A 20,626-nucleotide genomic window follows, 5' to 3' on the forward strand; every position below is an offset into this window, starting at 1 on the left:
TGCTAAATGTCTACTTTTGTATGTGTCCACTTACAATCGAAACAAAACATTGTGCTTTTATAAAATAAAGAAAATAAACAGGGTATGCTTTCTGCCTCTCCGTCTGCGTGAACTTTGCTTCTGGAGCACTTCTTAAAACTCAGCGAATACTAGTCACACAGGCAAGAGCAATATATCTTTATAATCATTTAGGTGTCTACTTTTAAATGATCTAATTCAAAACTAAAACAAATATTCTCTGTTTATGTAATCTGTATGAAAAGAGAGAATGTCAGTCGTTCTCATGGCAACTCATCTGCTAACGTGAACAGGCCCACGTAGAGCGCGCTCTATTGAAACGCAAATGTTCTGAGGCAATCCATGCAAACCTGTCAATGCCCACATCAGCTCGATAAAACACATCATCCACACCTTGATTGACCTGGCTGTGTGGCATGGAGCATTGTCCTGCTAGAAAAACCAATCCTCAGAGTTGGAGAACATTGTCAGAGCAAAAGTTGATAAAGTAGGAAATCCTTCTCAGCAAACTTTTAACCACAATGTCGACTTGTATAGTTCCCAGGTGCAAGAATTCAAAGAGTTTGGCGGGATTGAGTTATATTCAGTTTCCAGTGAAGGATCCAAAAGTGCTGTAGGCAGTGGCTAATGGCAGCAAAGAATCGTAAATATGGAAAGAACACCTCACTGTTTGTTTCAAAAAAAAGGATGACCACAATAACTATTTGATCTCTAACAGATAGCTCAATGTGATACATTAGTTTAGTCAAAAGTAATTAAAAGTTCTCTAAAGTTACCTTAAATGTGTAATAAATTTTTTGTCATAGTTTGGCTGGTCCTGCAACTTTATATATCAAAATAATTCAAACTGACTGAGATGAACCAAGAGAAAACATTAAGGTATACAGCCGTGAGAGGGCGCTCTAGTTGGCGGAGTTGTTCAGAAACGACACACCGAGGAAGAATTCAGTGATGTGGAATGAGATCGCGGGAACTTGGTGAACTTGCTTACCGGTAACTCGTTGGACTCGCTGGCTTATGTTAATTTAGCCTATTCAGCCTCCTAGGTATATGTTCTTTATGCTATTGTGTAGCTGAATAACTGTTAATGTGTTACGTTAACATACCAATCACCTATTCAGCCTGTTGTTCTGTGTGCTATTGTGTAGTTGAATAACTTGCCTTTCAGACTAAATATCTGTTCTTGGTCTAGGATTTTGTGAAATAAATTTCTAAATAAATGCGAATTATAGTCCAGTGCGACTTATATATGTTTTTTTCCTCTTCATGACGCATTTGACTGATGCGACTTATATTCCGGAGCGACTTATAGTCCGGAAAATACGGTACTATATTAACTACAATTTATCATGTTATTTGGAATCAGTAAATTGATTACAAATTGTAAATAATCTACCTTAACTTTTAGATTACTTTTGACTAAACTCATTTATCAAATTGATTTGAATAGGATAATCTAGTACCATATTTATATAAAAATTCTGTCGATACAACTGTCCGTGGGAAAGGATACAAAAATGCAGAAGCATAATCTGTATTATTTTTTACAAAAGCCGACAAACTTTTTCTACGGCAACTTATGCAAACAAGAGTGTTGGCTGGATTTCTAAGCAGACGATGTAACCCACAGGAATCACAGGGCATGGGAAGCTCTTTTTTATTTTAGGATACTCTATAGTATCAGGAAAAGGGCCTGTTTCCTATAGTGCGGCACAACTGTAGGCACATTATCTGTAGCTGACGTCACTAACAGGGAGGAAACACATTTTCTTTTTGCCTTTTCTGACTCAGATAAAGATGTGCGGGTATAGTTGTGACTCCATTAACAAACTCGGCATGTTAGTTCTACTTTTTCTGCCTTTAAAAGTCAACATAAAATCGAAAGTGACCTTTAAGTTAATTAATACACATACTGTTGAAAAATTCATTGATGCATGTTATTCCGAAGAAACAAATCTTTCATCAAAACGACTTTCATTTTCGGCTGACGTTACCAACCCAGCTCCTCTTGTATACATACAGTGCCATGTCCAGACAAATACACTGACCCATTCTTATCCAGACCACGACTTTTCAAGATCCAGTCAATTCCCAATACATACATTTAAATCCAGCTATACTTATTTCCACTGTAAAATGCATCATATCACAAAAGCATGTGGACTTGAACCTTTGGGGGGGTTTTAGTTACAAAGTCACATAACTCTTTTTAGAGTCCATAGTTGGTGGTGCGCCGTGAATGAAATGCATGATTACTTTGGGTAACTAGGCTAACTCCTAATCTTTTGTTTCTAGAAACAAGGTTTATGGCACATAATTGCACAATTCTACTCTTCTATAAAAGGGATTAAATGGTTTTAAGCTTAGGTCTGACAATCTGGACCAGACTGCTGTTTGATAGAGCTTAGAGTTTTACCATAATAATAAAACGGGGTAATGATGTCCTGAAGAAATGTATCCATGTATGGAGAAAAACATACTTTCACAATTTTTACAAACACACCGTCACTGACTGATAATTAACAGGTATAATTTTTACCAAATGTGAGTTCCTACCTGAATGACGCTGCCGTATTTTACCACGTCCCCGTGAACCTTCTTGTTCTCAGACTCATTCTGTTTTTGTTCCAAATTAGCTGCATGCTTTGGTACGAGCAAAAACAATACAAAAAAAATGTATTAACAAGGCTCAAATGTAAAAATATGTAATGCGTCCAAGCAAACCTACTGAATACATCAGATTCTACTTTGCTTACAGCTGTAATAAAAAAACAAATACAGGTTCTGCTCCACGATCTTCATTAATTCATTAGAGTTGTTTGTCACTTACTTGCAATTTCTGAAGAAGCACCATATCTCCAATCTTATCCTTCTCATGCTTTGCCTGTTTAGCCTTCCAGAACTGTTTCTGGGCAGAATATCGGTTCATGGGATAAACCTTAAAAAGGCAATCTAGATCAAAAAGAACAATTAAATAACATTTGTATCAGCCAATTAATTTCTTATGTGTGGAGAATATGATTCAATCTGCAAAAACACTTTGTAGACACTGTTCTTGTGGGAAGAATTTTGGGAAAGTAACAAGAGGAATATTGAAATTTAATTTTCACAGGAAACAGAGAAAAAGATAATTTTGTATTCATTCAAATTTGATATGAACTAAATTTTGAATCACCTGCAGATCAGATCAACTATGGTTTAAGGGTTTAAGGGGTTTATGGTTAGAGGTTATCTCTCTGCATCATTGACCCAGATACAGTAGAACAACATATAAATAGCAGCTTGCCAAACAACTTGTATCACACCAAAGAAAATGACTGACTGCAATGTTCATAAACTACAATGACTGAAATGTTTCTTGGGCAGCTAACTGAAATTAATCAATATAAATTGAAGTACAAAAATTATTAAAACTAAAATACAACAAAAAATTAAGTGAAATAGAACATAAAATGACAAACCATTTAACTAAACTTAAAGCAACACCATGTAGTTTTTCAACCTTCATAATATATATTTCCAAGACCCTTGTGATGGTACATCGACTAACAATAGGTTGAATGACACGTCTGCATCGCTTTTACTGGCACTACGGAACTTACTTAAGGTAGTAACCCGAGCACAAAAAGAACTACAAAATTCTAATGCTTTACAGCATCGGTTCCCAACCGGGGGGTCGCGGCCCACAAGGGGGCCTCAGCGAGCTCTGTGGGGGGTCGCGTCATATTTTGAAAAGTTTTGAGCAATGAGCATTAAATATAAGTCCTTAACTTTTTTCTGTTCAAAATTGACAAAATGTATATAATGAGCGAGTTCATCATGAATCCATTTTCTAATCCGTGTTTTTGTCTTATCCTGAACCACTATGGTGGGAACCACTAGCCCAGGACCCGCGTGACTCGTCATAGACGTACACAGAGAGAAGTAGTTCCGGCTACAATGTTCTTCCGAAAGACGCATTATTCTGTTAATAAACGCAAGTTTATTATCGCTCGCTATAGCGCCAAAAGCATCAAAAATAAAGCCTCACATTAATAAAGCCTCACAAATAACATGCAAGTATTAGGGTCCCAGACAGCAGTCATTTAGTAATAGCATATATTCTTTTCTTTTTTTACCTCACTAGTGTGGATAGCCTACTGATATTGTTATTGCATTTCAAATAGGGCCAATTTACAGGCTCACGTTTTTAAATTACAAAGGGCCTACTGATGTTTTTGTTATTGTATTTTCAATATTATAGGCTATTATTTGTGCATAAACACATCTGGTTATATTAAACATACTGTTTGTTTGAAAACAACATATTTTGTCATCCTTGCTGCAAGCTTACAAGAGCGATAATATCATTAAATGTGAAGGGGGGCCCTCAAATATTTTCTTGGGAAAAAGGGGGTCTCAGACAGAAAAAGGTTGGGAACCACTGCTTTACGGCATACCTCACTTCCCCCACCACCCCCCACTTACTCAAATCCGGACGTGAGAGCCCAACTAGCGTTTGTTTGCCGGCTGGTATAGTGTCTGTATGTTGTTGTCATGGCCGAAGCAGCAACTAAACCGAAGAAGGCAAAGGTTTTGTCGGAGGAGACTAGGAAGAGAAAAAGGGAGAGTGATCAAATCAAAGGCCGGACGAGGATCAATATTGGTCCAGAGTTCGCTCGCTGGTGTCAGCTAAATGAGGAGGAGGGGTGCCCGACCGATGCTGACTTGGCTGATGAAGACGTGAGAACTCCTTCTGCAGAGTTCGGGGGTATTGGCTTGTCAACAAATGCACGTGTATCCCCTGGTGTAACCAAGACAGATTTTACGACAGTGGTAGAAGACATACTGTTTCCCAACTGTAGGGACCCCGAGAGCAAAAGCTACATGGTGTTACTTTAAAATATAAAAGCTAATTAAAAATTTTAATAAACTATATAATAATATAAGTAAGTACATTATAAATTGTATCAAAATAAAACATCTAGATGAAATATTGATTTGAGTTGAAAATTTGTCCATTACACTCACAAAACAAATGGCCTAGCAACAAGAAAAACACTGCAATAATATTACAATATTTCTTTATATATCATTATTATTATTATTAATCTTCAATCTAAGCTTTTATAGATACAAGTTAGCGAGCATATTTAGCAAAAAAGTAACATGTCTTACTCTTTTGAAAGGTGCTAGGTGGAGTTTTTCTACTAAAATGAATACATTTTTTTATTGCCTGTGTGTGAAGGGGTTGTAATCTCACAATAAAATTATCCACTTGGCGGGTTTTGCTATTACCTCTAAAAGCAAGTATTCCTATTTCTATGTGAAGTCTCCGGGTCGGATTTCCCGCAAAATCCAGTGACGTGACTGAGACCTGCATGCGCGCTCACGAGCGTTTTGCCTCTCGCCTCGTCTACTGACTTTGCACTCAACAGCGACGACACTGCAATTTTATGACATGGAGTCTGCTAATACTAAGAAATGACCGACTCCCACACAAACTCCACATAAAAATAATAATAATTTTAAAAAAGCATGCGCACGAGCACTCGCTTGTAAACGTATCGGTTGCAATCTGAAACACCGCCAGATGCCGCTGAAAACTCCACATAGCCCCTTTAAGACCCTTCAAACGTCTAGCTATCAAAGGTTGTACGTGCAACTGACCAATCAAAATCAAGACTTCCAAAGAGCTATGCAATAATTATTCTAGAGGTACATTAAACTGAGTGAAAGATTATTTAAAAAATATATAAAATACCTCTGAATTTTTTGGGAGGGTTGTCTAGATCTCCACTAGCTGGCTCCACGACACAACGGTCATCCACCAGCCTGGGAAGGTAAACATACACACAGAGTCATCTTAATAAAACAATTCTTCAAAAGCCTTTGAGAGGCATGTCAGTATCAGTGGTCATAAAGAATTATGGGTCACAAATTCTATAAGAGCTTCATTCCTGGCCTGGAGTGTGAATGCCCTTGTTTCTAGACACTTGTGGAGATGACATATTTTGCTAAATATTTTAAATCATAAAGTCTGCCAAGTTGCTTTATTATATATCCATTATATTTGGCACTATCCCAAGGGTAACCTGCATCTAACTATAGCAGCCTTTGAGGGTTTCTAAGAAACAGGTTAAAACATGTTTAGGTTGCCAGGCCAGTTCAATAAGACATTCAGTGAGCCTATCAAACAGAATGGCTGAAATAGCCCAAGGAAAAACCCTGGACACCTCTGAATGCGGTTTCAGAGACCCATTCCTGCATAACATTTGCTCCATCTATTTGTTCTTGCATCTGGCTTGTATCCAAAACAGTGGTGGTATTTCCTCCTGACATTAAAACAACAGTAATGGTTTGGGCTGAAAAGTTCATACAATGAGAATAACACTAAACAATGTTTCTTCCTTTCCATGATGACTAACAGGCGTCATTGTATATTTACATTTAAAAATGTGCTATGCTGATATGATTCACAATCTAGGGTGTTAACTTACTCTGTAACTTAACTGCACACACCTGTGTGCAGCTCTTTCTCTTTGCAAACCATAAACTCAAACACATCAAAGCGAAGTGTAAAAGTCAGCCACAGTACAACCAACTAGCAGAGAAAAAGAAGGCTTGCAATCTCAAGACTAGAAATACAATTTTATTTAACAAACAAATAGATTGGTGTCGAATTAAATTTCTAATCGATTGCTGTTTACTGCATTTTAAATGAACATAACTGTGTTTGGTGCAGGGTCTTGGGCTGAGGTGAAGGCAGGCAGGAAGACAGAGAAGTCAATGAAAGACACTTACCCCAGTGTGCTTATAAAACCATTGACAGTTCCTTCTGCATACAGCGAGACAATGTCCCCTATATGCAGAAAACTGGACGCTGAATCAGACATCTTTGCTATTTAAAGCACGCTGCAGTGTGGATGCTTCAGTTTGATCTTAAGAAGCCGGACACTTTTCTTACAGACTCTTCCTGATACAGCGGGTGTAGGCACGAGCTTCACCCACAGTTGAAGTATAAATGCATCTCGGTAGAGTTGAGAAACACGCAAATGAAAGAAAAAAAACTGCAAAAGTTTAATCCCTGGTTGGATGTGCCACTGGGAATGTAGAGCACATAGGTCCGACAAGTAGAAGTGAGTTGTTGTTGGAGTTTTGCGGCGTACCTGAGGACGAGGTCATAATGCTTCAAACCAGGAAGCACGCGCAACTTTGTCAAGTCAAAACACGCCTGTAGGGGAGGGCGCCGCGTGGAAGAATACAGAAGACCATCGCTAGACTCGCTAACACCCTCTCGACACTGCAAGCGAATTCAATGAATGTGCTGTAGCAGGCTATATATTTTAGATCGATATTGTCTTTTTATGGTAGGCCTACTAAATTATATATATGGATTAGTGTGATCCATTTATAGCTAACCACTTTTTGATAGACCTGAAAATAAAATTTCCAATTTAAACTGTGTAGCCTTCTTGAATGTTTTGAAGCACAGACTTAAAGGTAGGGTAGGCAATTTATTGTATACACACTTTTTTGTTATACTGGTCGAAACTCTATTCTCATCCTGTGGATGATTCACATCCTTTACCCAGTTTTAAACCATTCTGATGATAAAGTAAAAAAAATTAACAAACAAAACGTAAAAATTTTTGATCAAAAGTGACCGAACAGTAGAGGGTTAATGTGTGGTTGCAGGTTTAAATAAAAAGTAATTTTTAGTTAAAATAGTAAAAATACATAAATCATTTTGCACATGTGGCCTATGGTGTTTTTTTTATTTATTTCTCGGCACAATACAACAAATATAAAGAGTTTTATTAGATGCCTTTCATGTGATTTAATGATGATTGAGATTAAACAAAAAGTTATATTTATGGTTTATGCATCTAGATAGATAGATAGATAGATAGATAGATAGATAGATAGATAGATAGATAGATAGATAGATAGATAGATAGATAGATAGATAGATAGATAGATTGATTGATTGATAGATAGATAATTGAAAAAGTCTAGTATTGTTATAACAAAGATAACAAATGAGAACGCTATATGGCACAGGCCTCTAAAACAGACCCCCACCCAACCTCTCATTTTTAAAAACTAAATTTCCTGTTTCAGTTCATAAGACAATACATGGTATTTAGCAACACAATACAAGGGGCACCTGGTTTAAATATGGATGCACAGCCTAATTTTTTTATTATTTTGATAGGTCAGTTCAGCTTCTGCAGTAATTGTTTAGTCACATATCAGTTTGATTTTTTTGTGCATAATAACAATAAAAGCTTCATGAATATAATAGTATCAATCAATATGCAATGCTTTAGATGTATATTCTTGGACTTAAATGTATAGTACTGACGGTTACTGACAGGCGACGAGAGGGTTTCACACGTTGATGTGTTGTGGTTTATGCTGAGAGGTTTTAGATTCACAACTGAGAAAGGTGCAATCAACCTTTCCATTCAATTATGCTTGAAAACAAGGTCACAGTATGTCAAGTTGGTATATAAAATCATTATTCACGAAATGGAGCAATGGAAACGCTGGCATCAGTAAGAAAAGATACACACAAATCTGCGACATGCAAAATCACATCTGTGCACTGCACGTGTACTTGCTCTAAATGTTGAGCTGAGTTTCTACGTATTCAAAATGGATGTCCAGGCAAATTTGCATTCAAATCAAGCTTCAGGAAAGATGGGATGCAATTGTGGCTGGATTTGCATTGTGGTGGCTGGCACTGAAAGTCAATTAGAAGTTTATCATGACTTCCTCTCTCTCTCTCTCTCTCTCTCTCTCTCTCTCTCTCTCTCTCTCTCTCTCTCTCTCTCTCTCTCCTCATGCAACCCCATTAAAATGTGATTAAAATGTGAAAACTCTTCTCGAGTAAAACTGGCATATTTTGGGAATGTATACGCACAATGGTTATATGAAAAATGTTTCTGGAGTCAAAGAATATGAGCAGCACCTTTACAAATCAGGATTCATATTTGCACAGCTTTAAACTTTACAGTTATTTAAAATGCAATAAGAGTAAACAAACACGAGACTGACAATTTTTCTAATTAGCTCTTCAGTCAGTATACATAATGTGCAACCGCAACAAAGTCTCTGACACCTATAGAAGATTTTCGTTTTCTAGCCTTAGTTATGGCCTCATTTGGAAATATTCTTATATTCACCGTTATCTTCAAGCCTAGTATTTTACAGGCTCCATTGGCTTGTTAAATCTCGATTTTAGGTCAAATCTCCCTATATGGGAATGGTCATAGACAGATTTTGGTTGACAGCATATTAATGACTCTCAACAGACAGTCAGGTGAGTCTGAGGAAACTTGCACAAGCTGGATTGCATTATTAAAATATTCACCAATAAAAATACAAAAACAGAGTAGCGAAGACAAAAAGGTGTGATCAATGTGTGTATTTGAAGCATTATATGCTCACTTTAGGCACATGATCTAAGGATCCTCAAGCTCTAGTTTGTTCCTCATATCCTTATTGACACAGGGAGATGTCTACAACGCCTCAGCCCACTTATCAAACAGGAGGAAAGCTTCGTTGTTGCAAAAAAAAGCCCTCTGTCAATGTTAAAATGTTAAAATGTTGTTAATTTCTTACTGGATCAGCATTTCCCCCTCAGATATCAATCACTACACATTTCCTGTAAATGGAGTGGAGTAAAAGGCCAGAATTTTTTTTCTAGAACTCCCTCTTCGCAGTAACCACTAATGATTCTGACCTCATTAGTATTATATGACATTTCCTGTTGGTTTCATAGCACTTAGATTTTATGTTTATGGTTTTGCAGTTCCTACATCAAAACCCTATAATGTTTTGTGATGTAATTGCATGCCAATTATTATTGTCTAAATAAACAATTAGTTTAAGTTAATAATTATGTTAATATATGCACCTAAAGCTTTTCTGTAAAGCTATATATATATATATATGATAGAATGATGTTTGCTGTGCACACCTAACTCTTTTTGCAAGCTTGCTAACATTTTGGGAAGTCTTAGATGCTCTTTGCTTTTTTATATGCACATGTGTGAGTGTAGAGCTGAGAGATAATATCATCCATATAGCTAATCTTTTCTCCACCCATACCCACAAAATGTGTAAATGTGCCACTCTTTCCTGTTTCAGTAACATCGCTGCCTATAAAGCATCAAGTTTAGCAGTCATGCTGTGACTTCAATGTGCAAAGAACTGCGTGAAGACACCTACATGCTACATTTACAATTATTTACAGTCACAGTCAGATACATTAGCAGTAGCCTATTCATGTGAACTATTGACTGAGCAGCCATTGAGAACAAATACCACAGAGAATAATCTTGGTAAAATCAGCTTTTTCGGTTGTAATTGTAGGCCATATCTAAAGCCTAAATTAACTAATCTTGAGCTGACCAACTGTTTTCTGCATGTGAATATCATTGGTAACCTAATGGATTTTGGTATTAGGAATTAAAAATTAATGAATGATGTCATGCAAATACATTATGCACAAGCCAAAAGGGAAGAGGTGGAAGAAATTTCAGAATCACTAGCAACATTCACACTCAAGTTGTTGGCGTTGCTTTACTAATAAGCATTAGCCTACATATGCAAACTGTTTTACTCTAAAAGAAGGATTTTGAAAATGTGTATCTGAAACATTTGGCACACAGTGCATTTTACTGTGTTCATTTAACATGGATAACACATTTTAATGCTTGTGGTGGCCTCACTGGCCTGAGAAGTGTTAGTGCGTAAACTATGATCATTGCAGTCTGCATTATTTTGCAAACTGCGCCCTCCCTAGAACAAAACAGAAACTGCATCACAAAATGCATTTTTCAGCCTAAGGGAAATGTATACGATATGAGTTTATATCGCAAAGGGATGGTTCACCCAAAAATGAAAATTCGGTCATTAATTACTCACCCTTATGTAGCTCAAAACCCGTACGATTTTCGTTCAACTTCAGAATCAGAACTCAAATGAAAATCTTTTTGAGGAAATCTGAGTGCTTTCTTTTCTTCCATTGATAGCTGCACAACTGACACCTGACGCTTCAAAAAGTTCATAAAATTCAATCTGTTCATCATACAGCGATCGTGTCTCCAGAAAATTTGGACTAAACCGCTCAATTTATATGGATTGGTTTTACTATCTCTTTATATCAACTTTTCTGAGCGTTGAAGTCGCAGTTGTGTAGCTGGAGGGACCAAAAACTCAGATTTTATCAAAAAGATGAATGAACTAAAGTCTTACGGGTTTGGAACGACATGAAGGTGAGTAGCCTAATTCATGACAGAATTTAAATTTTTGTCTGAACTATCTATTTCTTTAACAGATAACATGTTTTTTGAGATTAAATAAAGTTATTATATTTATGTTTTATGCATCTAGATACAGATAGATAGATAGATAGATAGATAGATAGATAGATAGATAGATAGATAGATAGATAGATAGATAGATAGATAGATAGATAGAAAGATAGACAGACAGACAGACAGACAGACAGACTTGTAGTCTCTTGAATTCAGCACAGTTTGACTATTGTGCAGAAAATAATAATTATAGTGAAATTATAGTGCTTTAAAATATAATTTTGATGCCAGCAGAGGGCAATCACACCCATCAGTCAGTGAGGGACAACAGCAAAAGGGGGTGTGACTCCATAGACCCTTATTGAGAGGGAGCAACCATCCATAGCTTTGCTTAGAGAGCTGCTCTGTGCCAACAGGATTGCAGAAAACAGAGCCTTTTGGCACAAGGGATCCCAAACTGCAGCAGTGCCTTCACCAGGGTCTACACTTCAGCCTCTGCAGTCTGTTTTAGGTGCTGATTTTAAAGTAGTTTCCTCTGATTTGTATATTACTGGACTTTGAATTGAAGATGGGGATGAGAGATTATAAACTGATTTATTTTATGACTCTGGCTTTGCTTCTGAGTGCTTGGGCTTCAGAAGAAAAAATAGGAAGGCCAGGGCAGAAAGAGCAAGACAAGACATCTGTAGGAGAGGATAGTTTTGATGATTCACAAGAAAGCGCGCAGCAAGAAGAAGTCCTCACTGTGGAAGATGAAGATAAAGGATCCATGGACACACAAACTACAAGTCATTTGCCCTTCACAGATGTGCCCAATTCTTCACTGGCTGAAATTGGAAACCGCACTGACATGACTGCTGAACATGTCCCTAGCAATCCAACAAAAAGGAGCATCACAAAAATCCACAATCCTTTGTTTCCCGTCACTGACAGCTCTTACAGCGCCTATGGGATTCTCTTTCTGGGTTTTGTGGTGTTTGCCTTCGGGATCGTGGGTAATCTGGCTGTAATGTGCATTGTTTGGCAAAATTACTTCATGAGGAGCGCGTGGAACTACTTTCTTGCGAGTCTGGCTTTTTGGGATTTTCTGGTGTTGTGCTTCTGTTTGCCTGTGGTGGTCTTTAACGAACTCACCAATAAGAGACTGCTGGGGGATTTCTCCTGCAGAGTTGTGCCTTACATAGAGGTGAGGTCACATGGTCTAATTTACCTGAAGAATTTAAAAGTGTCCAAAGTTTAGCCAGGTCCAGAGACACTATTAGTTCTGGATTACTAGCACTACAAACCATGTAACCTAACCTTTTCTCTTTAACTTCAATGTTTTCATATAACATTTTCATATTATTTATAATAATATTCAAAATATATGAACCGCTGTTTGGATTTAAATTGGCAAATTCTTAAGAGTCAATTATTTAATCATTATTGCAGTGATTATTATGTTTGTAGCATGTTTAGAAAAGTTATTCTAACCCTAATTGATAGAGCGTGTAGCTTTTCATTTCTTAAACCACCTTGTTGAAAGACGTATCACGGCTATATTCCTGGATGACAATGTAAAGATTCAGGCTCAAACTGTGAAAGAATGGTTGGGAGGGAGAATGAAGAATAATTTTCACACATGAATTGGCACCTCCGAGTCCAGACCTTAAAGTCATTGAAAGTCTTTGGGATGTGCTGGAGTAGACTTTACAGAGTGCTTGACTCTTGCATTGTCAATACAAGGTCTTGACCAAAAATCCATGCACCTCTTGATGGAAATACCATCACAACATTTTATTTGCAACATTAAGTGCATCCGTTTTTGGTCAAGATCCAAAATGATTATCGCCTTATTGGTATTGAAGAAAGTTTTAATTAGTGCATCCAGATTCATTTCGAATGTATCTCATGAATAAAATAATGGAAAACACAAACATCTATTATAACAATAATGTTTTTTTTTTGCACACTCTCCAGGTAACATCTCTTGGTGTGACAACCTTCAGTCTGTGTGCTTTGGGCATTGACCGTTTCTACGCTGCCACAAGCTCCCTGCCAAAGGCCCGGCGAGTTGAGCGCTGTCAGAAGGTCCTGGCCAAGCTGGCCGTGGTGTGGATTGGCTCCATGGTGCTCGCAGCTCCTGAGCTGCTCCTGTGGCAGCTGCATCAGGTGACTTCACCTACTCTGGGTGACCAAGTGGACACCTGCATCATGAGTCCATATCCAGATCTCCCTGAATCCATCTATTCTCTCATTATCAACTACCACGACGCACGCATGTGGTGGTACTTTGGCTGTTACTTCTGTCTACCCGTCGTCTTCACCCTGCTCTGTCAACTGGCCACCTGTCACGTGTCCGGCGGGAGCGGAAGTTCTCCCAAGCGGCCAGAGGAGCGATCCCTGTCCAAAAAACAAAAGCTTCATCACGCTCACCAGGTCGAACGGCAGCTCAACTGCACAGTCATGGCTCTAGCGGTGGTCTATGGTGTTTGTACGCTGCCGGAGAACGTTTGCAATCTGACCCTGGCGTACGCTCCCATCCAGGTGTCTGAGGAGGTGTCTTCTCTTCTGGCCCTCATAAACCAGTTTTTCCTGTTCTTTAAGTCGTCCGTGACACCAGTGCTGCTGCTTTGCCTGTGTAAATCTCTGGGACAGGCCTTCATGGACTGTTGTTGCTGCTGCTGTGAAGAATGCCAACCAAGCAACTCTTCATCCACCCAAAATGTCGCTGAAGGCAAGCTCAAGACCACCAATGATTGCTCCTCCATTTTTTTCGACAAAGCCAAGGACAGTTCAACCATTTTGTCTATTGGAAGTTGAGTAGGGGGATCCTGTCCCTAAGTGATGACATCATGGAACCACACTTGCAACCAATCTTCTTCCCATCATCCACAAGTGGCCATCTTTACATTTGCCATTCTTACTTTTATGTTGGAGCAAGTTAGCATTGTTCTGATCTGAGGCCAGTTTGCAATTATACACGGTTTAGTTACAAACTTAGTGGGTACAACAACATTTTTAGACAACATTTCAGATCTAAGTTCGGCATCTGAAGACTAATTCATTCTTAATTATGAAAAATCTGATTCCCCATAATATCTCAGGATGGCTCAATGTACCTATAAAGTCTTAAATGGATAAATACCCAATCATTTACTCACCGTCCAAACCTCTATGAATTTTCCGTCTTCTACAAAAAATAAGATCTTTTATAAATGTCTATGGACAAAAACAGTGAAAAATGGAAACATACTGTACAGGTTTGCAAACACAAAATGATGACAGAATGAACTATCCCTATCACCAGCGTCTCCACTAAAGTCATTGTAATTTTTACTTCAAATGTCCCACACTCATACACCTACTTTTATGTACAGACACATACATTATACACATAGCTCCAAGTGTATAAATATTTAGCTAAACACTGTGAGATCAGAAATCCAGTGAATACTACCATATCACAAATAACACATAATCTTGTTCATATGATAGGAAAACGTCCGAAACAAAAATGTAAGGAGTATTTGTCTGTTACTCAGGCAAATGTTATTTATCACTTATTTTAATTAATGCCACTTTTTCATAACCACTGAACCATTCTTCTACATTGTTGATTGTCAACTTCTGTACTGTATATAAGCACTCAGCTGTATTAGAATGTAAATAGAAACATTTTTGAAAGCAAAAACCCTGAGCAAACTAGCTTGTCAAGCCCTGTTATGTAGTATGGTAGTACGAAAAGACAGAAATTGAATGGCGAATCCCGCCAAGGGACTATTGAAACTTTTGCACATAGTTGCTTTCATAAGCAAATTCTTTAAAAGATCATAAACAGTTTATCAAACTCAATTCAATAAATGCCTTTAAATAATCAATGTTGTCTCGTTCATCTTTGAAATTGCAAGAAATAGTGTCAAGAGTTGTACTAATCTCTCAAATGTCCATCAAGGCCTGAGGGAGAAGATTTGTCCTCGCAGACTTGGTTTGTTCATTCCCATAAGGTTCCTATTGTTCTGAAAAGGAGATGGAAGCTTCTACTGTGAATATCAATGCCCCGACTACGGCTGAGTTGCCAAGATACTGTCTAAAAAATTCACGTGTTTTTCCAGAATGGCCAAATGTGAACAAAAAACCCACTTGGATTTGTCACCTTTTTTTGTCAATGTAGGAATCAAAGAATTTGTCAATAGTACAACGTTTGTATGCTTGTCGTGTTCGTCGGTGTGCTGACCAGTGCACATGGAAGCAAGTATAGGCACTCAAAGGAGTCATTAGTCATATAAAAAAAGTGTTTTTGCAGACAGGATCTCAAAAAAAAAAAAACTCATCTTCTTCAAACTGATCATAACATTGTCGACTGTGAAAGATAATAAACCGAATCAAAGATGAAAATATCTGGGTTAGAACGACATGTGTGCTCCTGCTGGGGTTGTTGGGCGGGGGGGTTGTGGTTTTGGCTAGCACTCAGAGCCTGTCAGAGATTCAGAAGACAAGTGAGAGAGGTAGAGAATGGCCTCATTAGAGAATCGAGCAGGGCTTTAAGAGAGGAGCTCCACTGGCCATAATGACTGAAGGAGAACAGACGGGGCTCTGTTCCCTGTAATGAAGTTTGTGCCACAAATCAACAACTCTCCTCAAAACACTCCATGTCAACACGGCAGGATGCATTATACTACAGTAAATCAGCGAAATTTAACAAAACGCATCCATTAGGAGAGGTCTGACGTTCATATTTGGATTTGGGAAGTAAAATCGCTATTTACTTCATGTTAATTCAATTGCATTCAAATGTACTTCGTTTCACTGTTCGATTAAGCATGATAGTTTCTCATTAGTTGTGCAATGCGGTCTGTCAAACAGTGAGTACAGTAGTATGTCATGAGTTCTTATTGAGGTAACTTCCAGGACTATGTCAGTTTGGGTTTAACATGTAGAGAATGTAGAAATGACTTTTGATATCATTCTTATTATTATTTTTTATTTTTTTTAAAGTGTAATTTTCTGACAATTTTGTTTTTCTAATTGAATAACCGATGACGGACTAAGCAGAATCCCAGTAAAAGAGAATAATCTACAGAATTTAATGAATAGTGAACATGTCTGATATGCTTTAAAGAAAAGCATAGCCATTCATTAAATGTTTTGAGATGGGCCATCTATGGTCAAGAGAAAAATTAAGATGGAGGGATTGGGTCATACCCCATCATACATCTTTCAGTCGAGAAACATATATTTGCTGTCATGCTCCAAAACTCTTTAGACTGAGAAAATAAAGTGGTTTATTATTGACCAACACAGAAAACAATTCTAATTCAAAAGATGCACTTCCAAATGCAGATAATGCCTCCGTTGCAATTTAGCTCGTCTGTGTACAAAATGCAAGGTTTAAAATTATTTGTCACTGCATAAGTAAAAAAAAACATGGAGTTGTAACACAACACTAAAAAAAAACTTTGTTAAATAAAAAAGAAAAAGCTGTGGTTGCCTGAAATTTACAGTGAAAAATAACTGATTTAATGTTAAATTGCCAATATATTGAAGAACTAATGTCTGTTTTGTACCTTTATAATTACTGACAACCACAGTGGTGATGAGAGTCACATGATGAATCTAAACTCATCACAAAATATCTTTTCCACAAGTTGAGAAGGTCAATAATATTGCATAGAAGAAGGTGCACAGTGTCATTCACACAAACACTAAACATCATCATGGTAACACACAACATTCAAAGTTTCAATAAACATCAATTTACCAACATTAGAAAAACAATATATCTCTAACATCAAATCTAAATCTACATTACTGATTAGGAAACAGTTATTTCAACAAATATACATCACATAAAGTGGCATATGTTCTTTTTCACTTTTAAAAAACTGTAAATTTAACAGTATTTTACAGTAAAATGACATTAAATGTACAGGTCGATCTATTACAGTTATTCAGTACGGACATTTTCTGTTAACCAATTCACTGTAGCATTTTTACAGTCTTTTAGCGTTAAAATCACGATACATTTTTACAGTGAATAGTAGTAACACCACATGATCTTGATATTCTAAAATAATGTTTATTATTACTTTGTGTAAGGTTTCTCCCATTCCCAGGGGCAAAAAAACACACACATTCTCTTCAGAAAGTGTACAAATGTTGCATATCAATGTCAAAACGAACTAATGATTATTTCTCTATATGGTTTCATGAAGAACCCATGGAAACTTTCCATTGCACAAAAGGTTCTTTATAGTAGAAAAAGTGTCTTTAGATTATTCAAATATTCTTCACAATAAGAAAAATATATATTTTAAGAACTGTTCATTGAAAGGTTCAGTTCTGAAAATGGTTCTTCTAAGGCATCACTACGAAAACCCTCATTTTTAAGAATGTGTGCTCCCTTGAGAGTCAGTTCCCCTTATTTTGCACTGAAATGTTCATGAACAGATGAAAGTCTCAGAACTCGAACCCCAGCTACTGACACATCTTTAGTTCAGAAGGATGCACTCATCAAATATTTGTGTCTTTCAGAGCTATTTTGGCATGGCTGACAGGCTGGTGAGGTGAATCCAGGGCTTCCCGTTTCGAGTCACCCTCAGCAGACGTGAGAAAGTGGTGAGTGTCCTGTGTGCGGGGACTCTCTTATTCTCAGACTAAACTCAATGAGGAAGGACTAATATGACCTGAATGTCCTGCACTTCTGAACAGAACGCTGTCTCTCCGCGCCTTGTTAAGGGACAATGTTTGTTTTGTTTCGCAGAGTTCTGAGAGGGGGTGGAAGGGGACGGGGGGTCCGTGAGAGATTCAACACAGTTGCCGTGGCAACTAGTTTTGGCCCCTTGAGTACACTAACATACAAATCAGGGTCTGGACTGAGGTCCTGGGCACAAAAAAAACAACGCAACCGGAGCCATGGACCACCGCGAATAGAAGACAGGAAATGCTAGTGAGTTTCATTCTGATTCACTAAATCATGATGCCAGTTTAAGGATAGAAAAAAAGTTTTCCATTGCACTTTCTTGTCATACTTGTGTATTCAAGGCACATGGCAATCTAAAAACAAGAGTAGGTACTGCAGTGGCTCTCGGGGAGGCCACATTTCCCTGCTTCTCGAGGGCTCAGGACATCTCAACCCTTTTTTTCCCCTTCCTGTTGTGTGCCAAGGTTCCAATAGAGAACAGAATTGCACTGTGTGAATAAACCGCACAGTCCGTCCAACAATTACATTTTGGTTGTGAGAAACAGATCACAAAACAGAAGTAATATTCAGTTAAAAATCATAGGATATTTTATTGCTCAGTTTTCTTTCAATTTAATCAAGTCTTCTTACTTTTAAGTCAAATGACAAAAGCTTTGCAAACTGCAATATAGTCAGAACAGCAATAGTTGTTGATGCAATACAGAGGAAACTTTTTTCCTTACTTTGTGTAAAAAAAATAAACTATCATATTCTCAAAATATGAGTAGGCCTACGTGTCTTATACATACAAGCACGTCAAAATATTTTATATAGGCCTATCCTATTATACATATACACTGCCGTTCAAAAGTTTGGGATCGGTACGATTTTTCATGTTTTTAAAAGAAGTATGTTATGCTCACAAAGGCTGCATTTAGTATATCATATGCATAGGACAGAGGAAACGTCGGTCCTGAAGAGCCACTGTCCTGCAGAGTTTAGCTCCAAACCTAATCAAACACACCTGAACCAGCTAATCAAGGTCTTTGGGGTGTCTTCTAGGCTACAGGCAAGTTATATTTTTTTTAGGGGTTGGAGCCAAACTCTGCAGGACAGTGGCTCTTCAGGATCGACGTTACCTACCCCTGGCATAGGACAAGCCCACACAACGCCTAGTGAAATTTAAACAAGTATCAACAGCGCCCCCCAGTGGCCACAGCTGCTCATTGCAAGAGTAGCTCACTCTCCGCGAAATGGTACGGAAAAACAACTATTTATTGTAATAAGTTATAAAGAAAGTTTAGAAGTTAGTCAAAAGTTCTCACGTTTTATTATTACCTCATCATCAGCACTTTGTGGAAATCAGCAGGCCACTAACCTTTTCAGATTGCTGCATTGTGTAGGCTATGTAAACAGAAAAACGCTAGAAAAACGGACCGCGTGCAGGGCCATAGACAGGGTTTTATAATCATCGCAATACACATTTGAAATAATGATGGGGGTTCGGGGGGCATTCCCCAAGTTTTGATCGAAATTATTGCTAGAAGTCACTGGATGACATGTAGGGACACATGTCCCTAATAAATTCTACGCCCCTGTGGTCAACTGATATGTTTTATGAATCATTTTCTTAAACACGTTCATTTAGGCTACCAGGAAATATATGTAAGTTTAGATTCATTCACAATCACATTCATTATTATGCCTAATGAAAACGGCTTCGTTCTTGTCCCCAGCTACAACATTTGGCTACACGAATCGCGTAAATTATGGCTAACTCGATAGATTTGAGCTCTTGTTTATGAAAGATGAGGCTTTTAATCGCATATGTCTTAATGGAAATCAATAAAAAATGTATATTTTCAATTAAAAATGGCGAAATTAGACAAAAGTTTATTAGTTTGCCAGATTATTTTTGTAGGTCGTTTAATATTTAAATTCTAAAACAGCTGTCAAATATAAATGTTATTGACGACCGGTGAGTGAAGTGAGCCCGCGTCATCATGACGGCGTTCTTCTAACCAGAATCAGACCAGAACAGGTCAGAACAGACTGTGTCGTGGGAAACAATCACGGCAAGGGAAAAGTCAACCACAAAATGATTGACATTGTACAGGATTTAGAAATGATGTTACAAGAACACTTATTGAAATGATGGTGATGTAGCCTAGCTCATGGTACGAATGGTATAGCCTAGAAGGCAGGGGCGTCACATGATCGAAGTTTATCTGGTAAAACAAAACAAAAAATCCACTGGTAAAAAACTAATAATTCACAAAATAAAAAAGTAATAAATCTAATTGAAACTGGATTTGTTTTGCTCTTCACAGACTCGAGGACAAGATTTAGACTAAAACGTCACATTTATTTCACAGAAGAAGAAAAAATGGACTAATTCAAATGAAGAGAAAACAAGAAAATGATTCACTTTTGCTATGACCTGTGACAAAAACAAACCATAACAACAGATATTACAGTCAAAAAGCACTGAGGTCTTTACAATTGCCATATCAAAACATTCACATTAGAACGGTCAGCAACAGCATTACAGTACAGTGTCAAAGCAGATACAGCTATACAAACAAATTCAGGCCCAACAGCTATTAGTACAGTTCAGTTACAGTTGCCAGATCACCAT

The 20,626-nt window shown here is 37.6% G+C and overlaps 2 protein-coding genes across 3 annotated transcripts in view; one reads left to right on the top strand and one right to left on the bottom strand.

The window, feature by feature from the left end:
* Positions 1-7,308, bottom strand: part of itpr3 (inositol 1,4,5-trisphosphate receptor, type 3) — a 33,110-nt gene extending 25,802 nt beyond the window's left edge. For both annotated transcript variants that reach the window (XM_079637753.1, XM_079637752.1), the window contains exons 1-4: positions 6,802-7,308; positions 5,762-5,832; positions 2,849-2,970; positions 2,575-2,661 (exon numbers count right to left, since the gene is read on the bottom strand). In XM_079637753.1, coding sequence (XP_079493879.1) covers positions 2,575-2,661; positions 2,849-2,970; positions 5,762-5,832; positions 6,802-6,893 — 372 coding nt within the window. In that variant the 5' untranslated portion in view covers positions 6,894-7,308. The remainder of the gene's footprint in view (positions 1-2,574; positions 2,662-2,848; positions 2,971-5,761; positions 5,833-6,801) is intronic.
* A 4,408-nt stretch (positions 7,309-11,716) lies between these two features.
* Positions 11,717-15,185, top strand: gpr37l1b (G protein-coupled receptor 37 like 1b). Its single transcript, XM_079637892.1, has 2 exons — positions 11,717-12,513; positions 13,287-15,185. Exons 1-2 carry the CDS (start codon positions 11,896-11,898, stop codon positions 14,127-14,129), a joined length of 1,461 nt encoding a protein of 486 aa, XP_079494018.1. The 5' UTR covers positions 11,717-11,895; the 3' UTR covers positions 14,130-15,185.
* The last annotated feature ends 5,441 nt before the right edge of the window (positions 15,186-20,626 follow it).

The sequence above is a fragment of the Phoxinus phoxinus genome (genome assembly GCF_949152265.1).
Source record: "Phoxinus phoxinus genome assembly, chromosome: 15".
In the NCBI taxonomy this organism is placed as follows: Eukaryota; Metazoa; Chordata; class Actinopteri; order Cypriniformes; family Leuciscidae; genus Phoxinus; species Phoxinus phoxinus.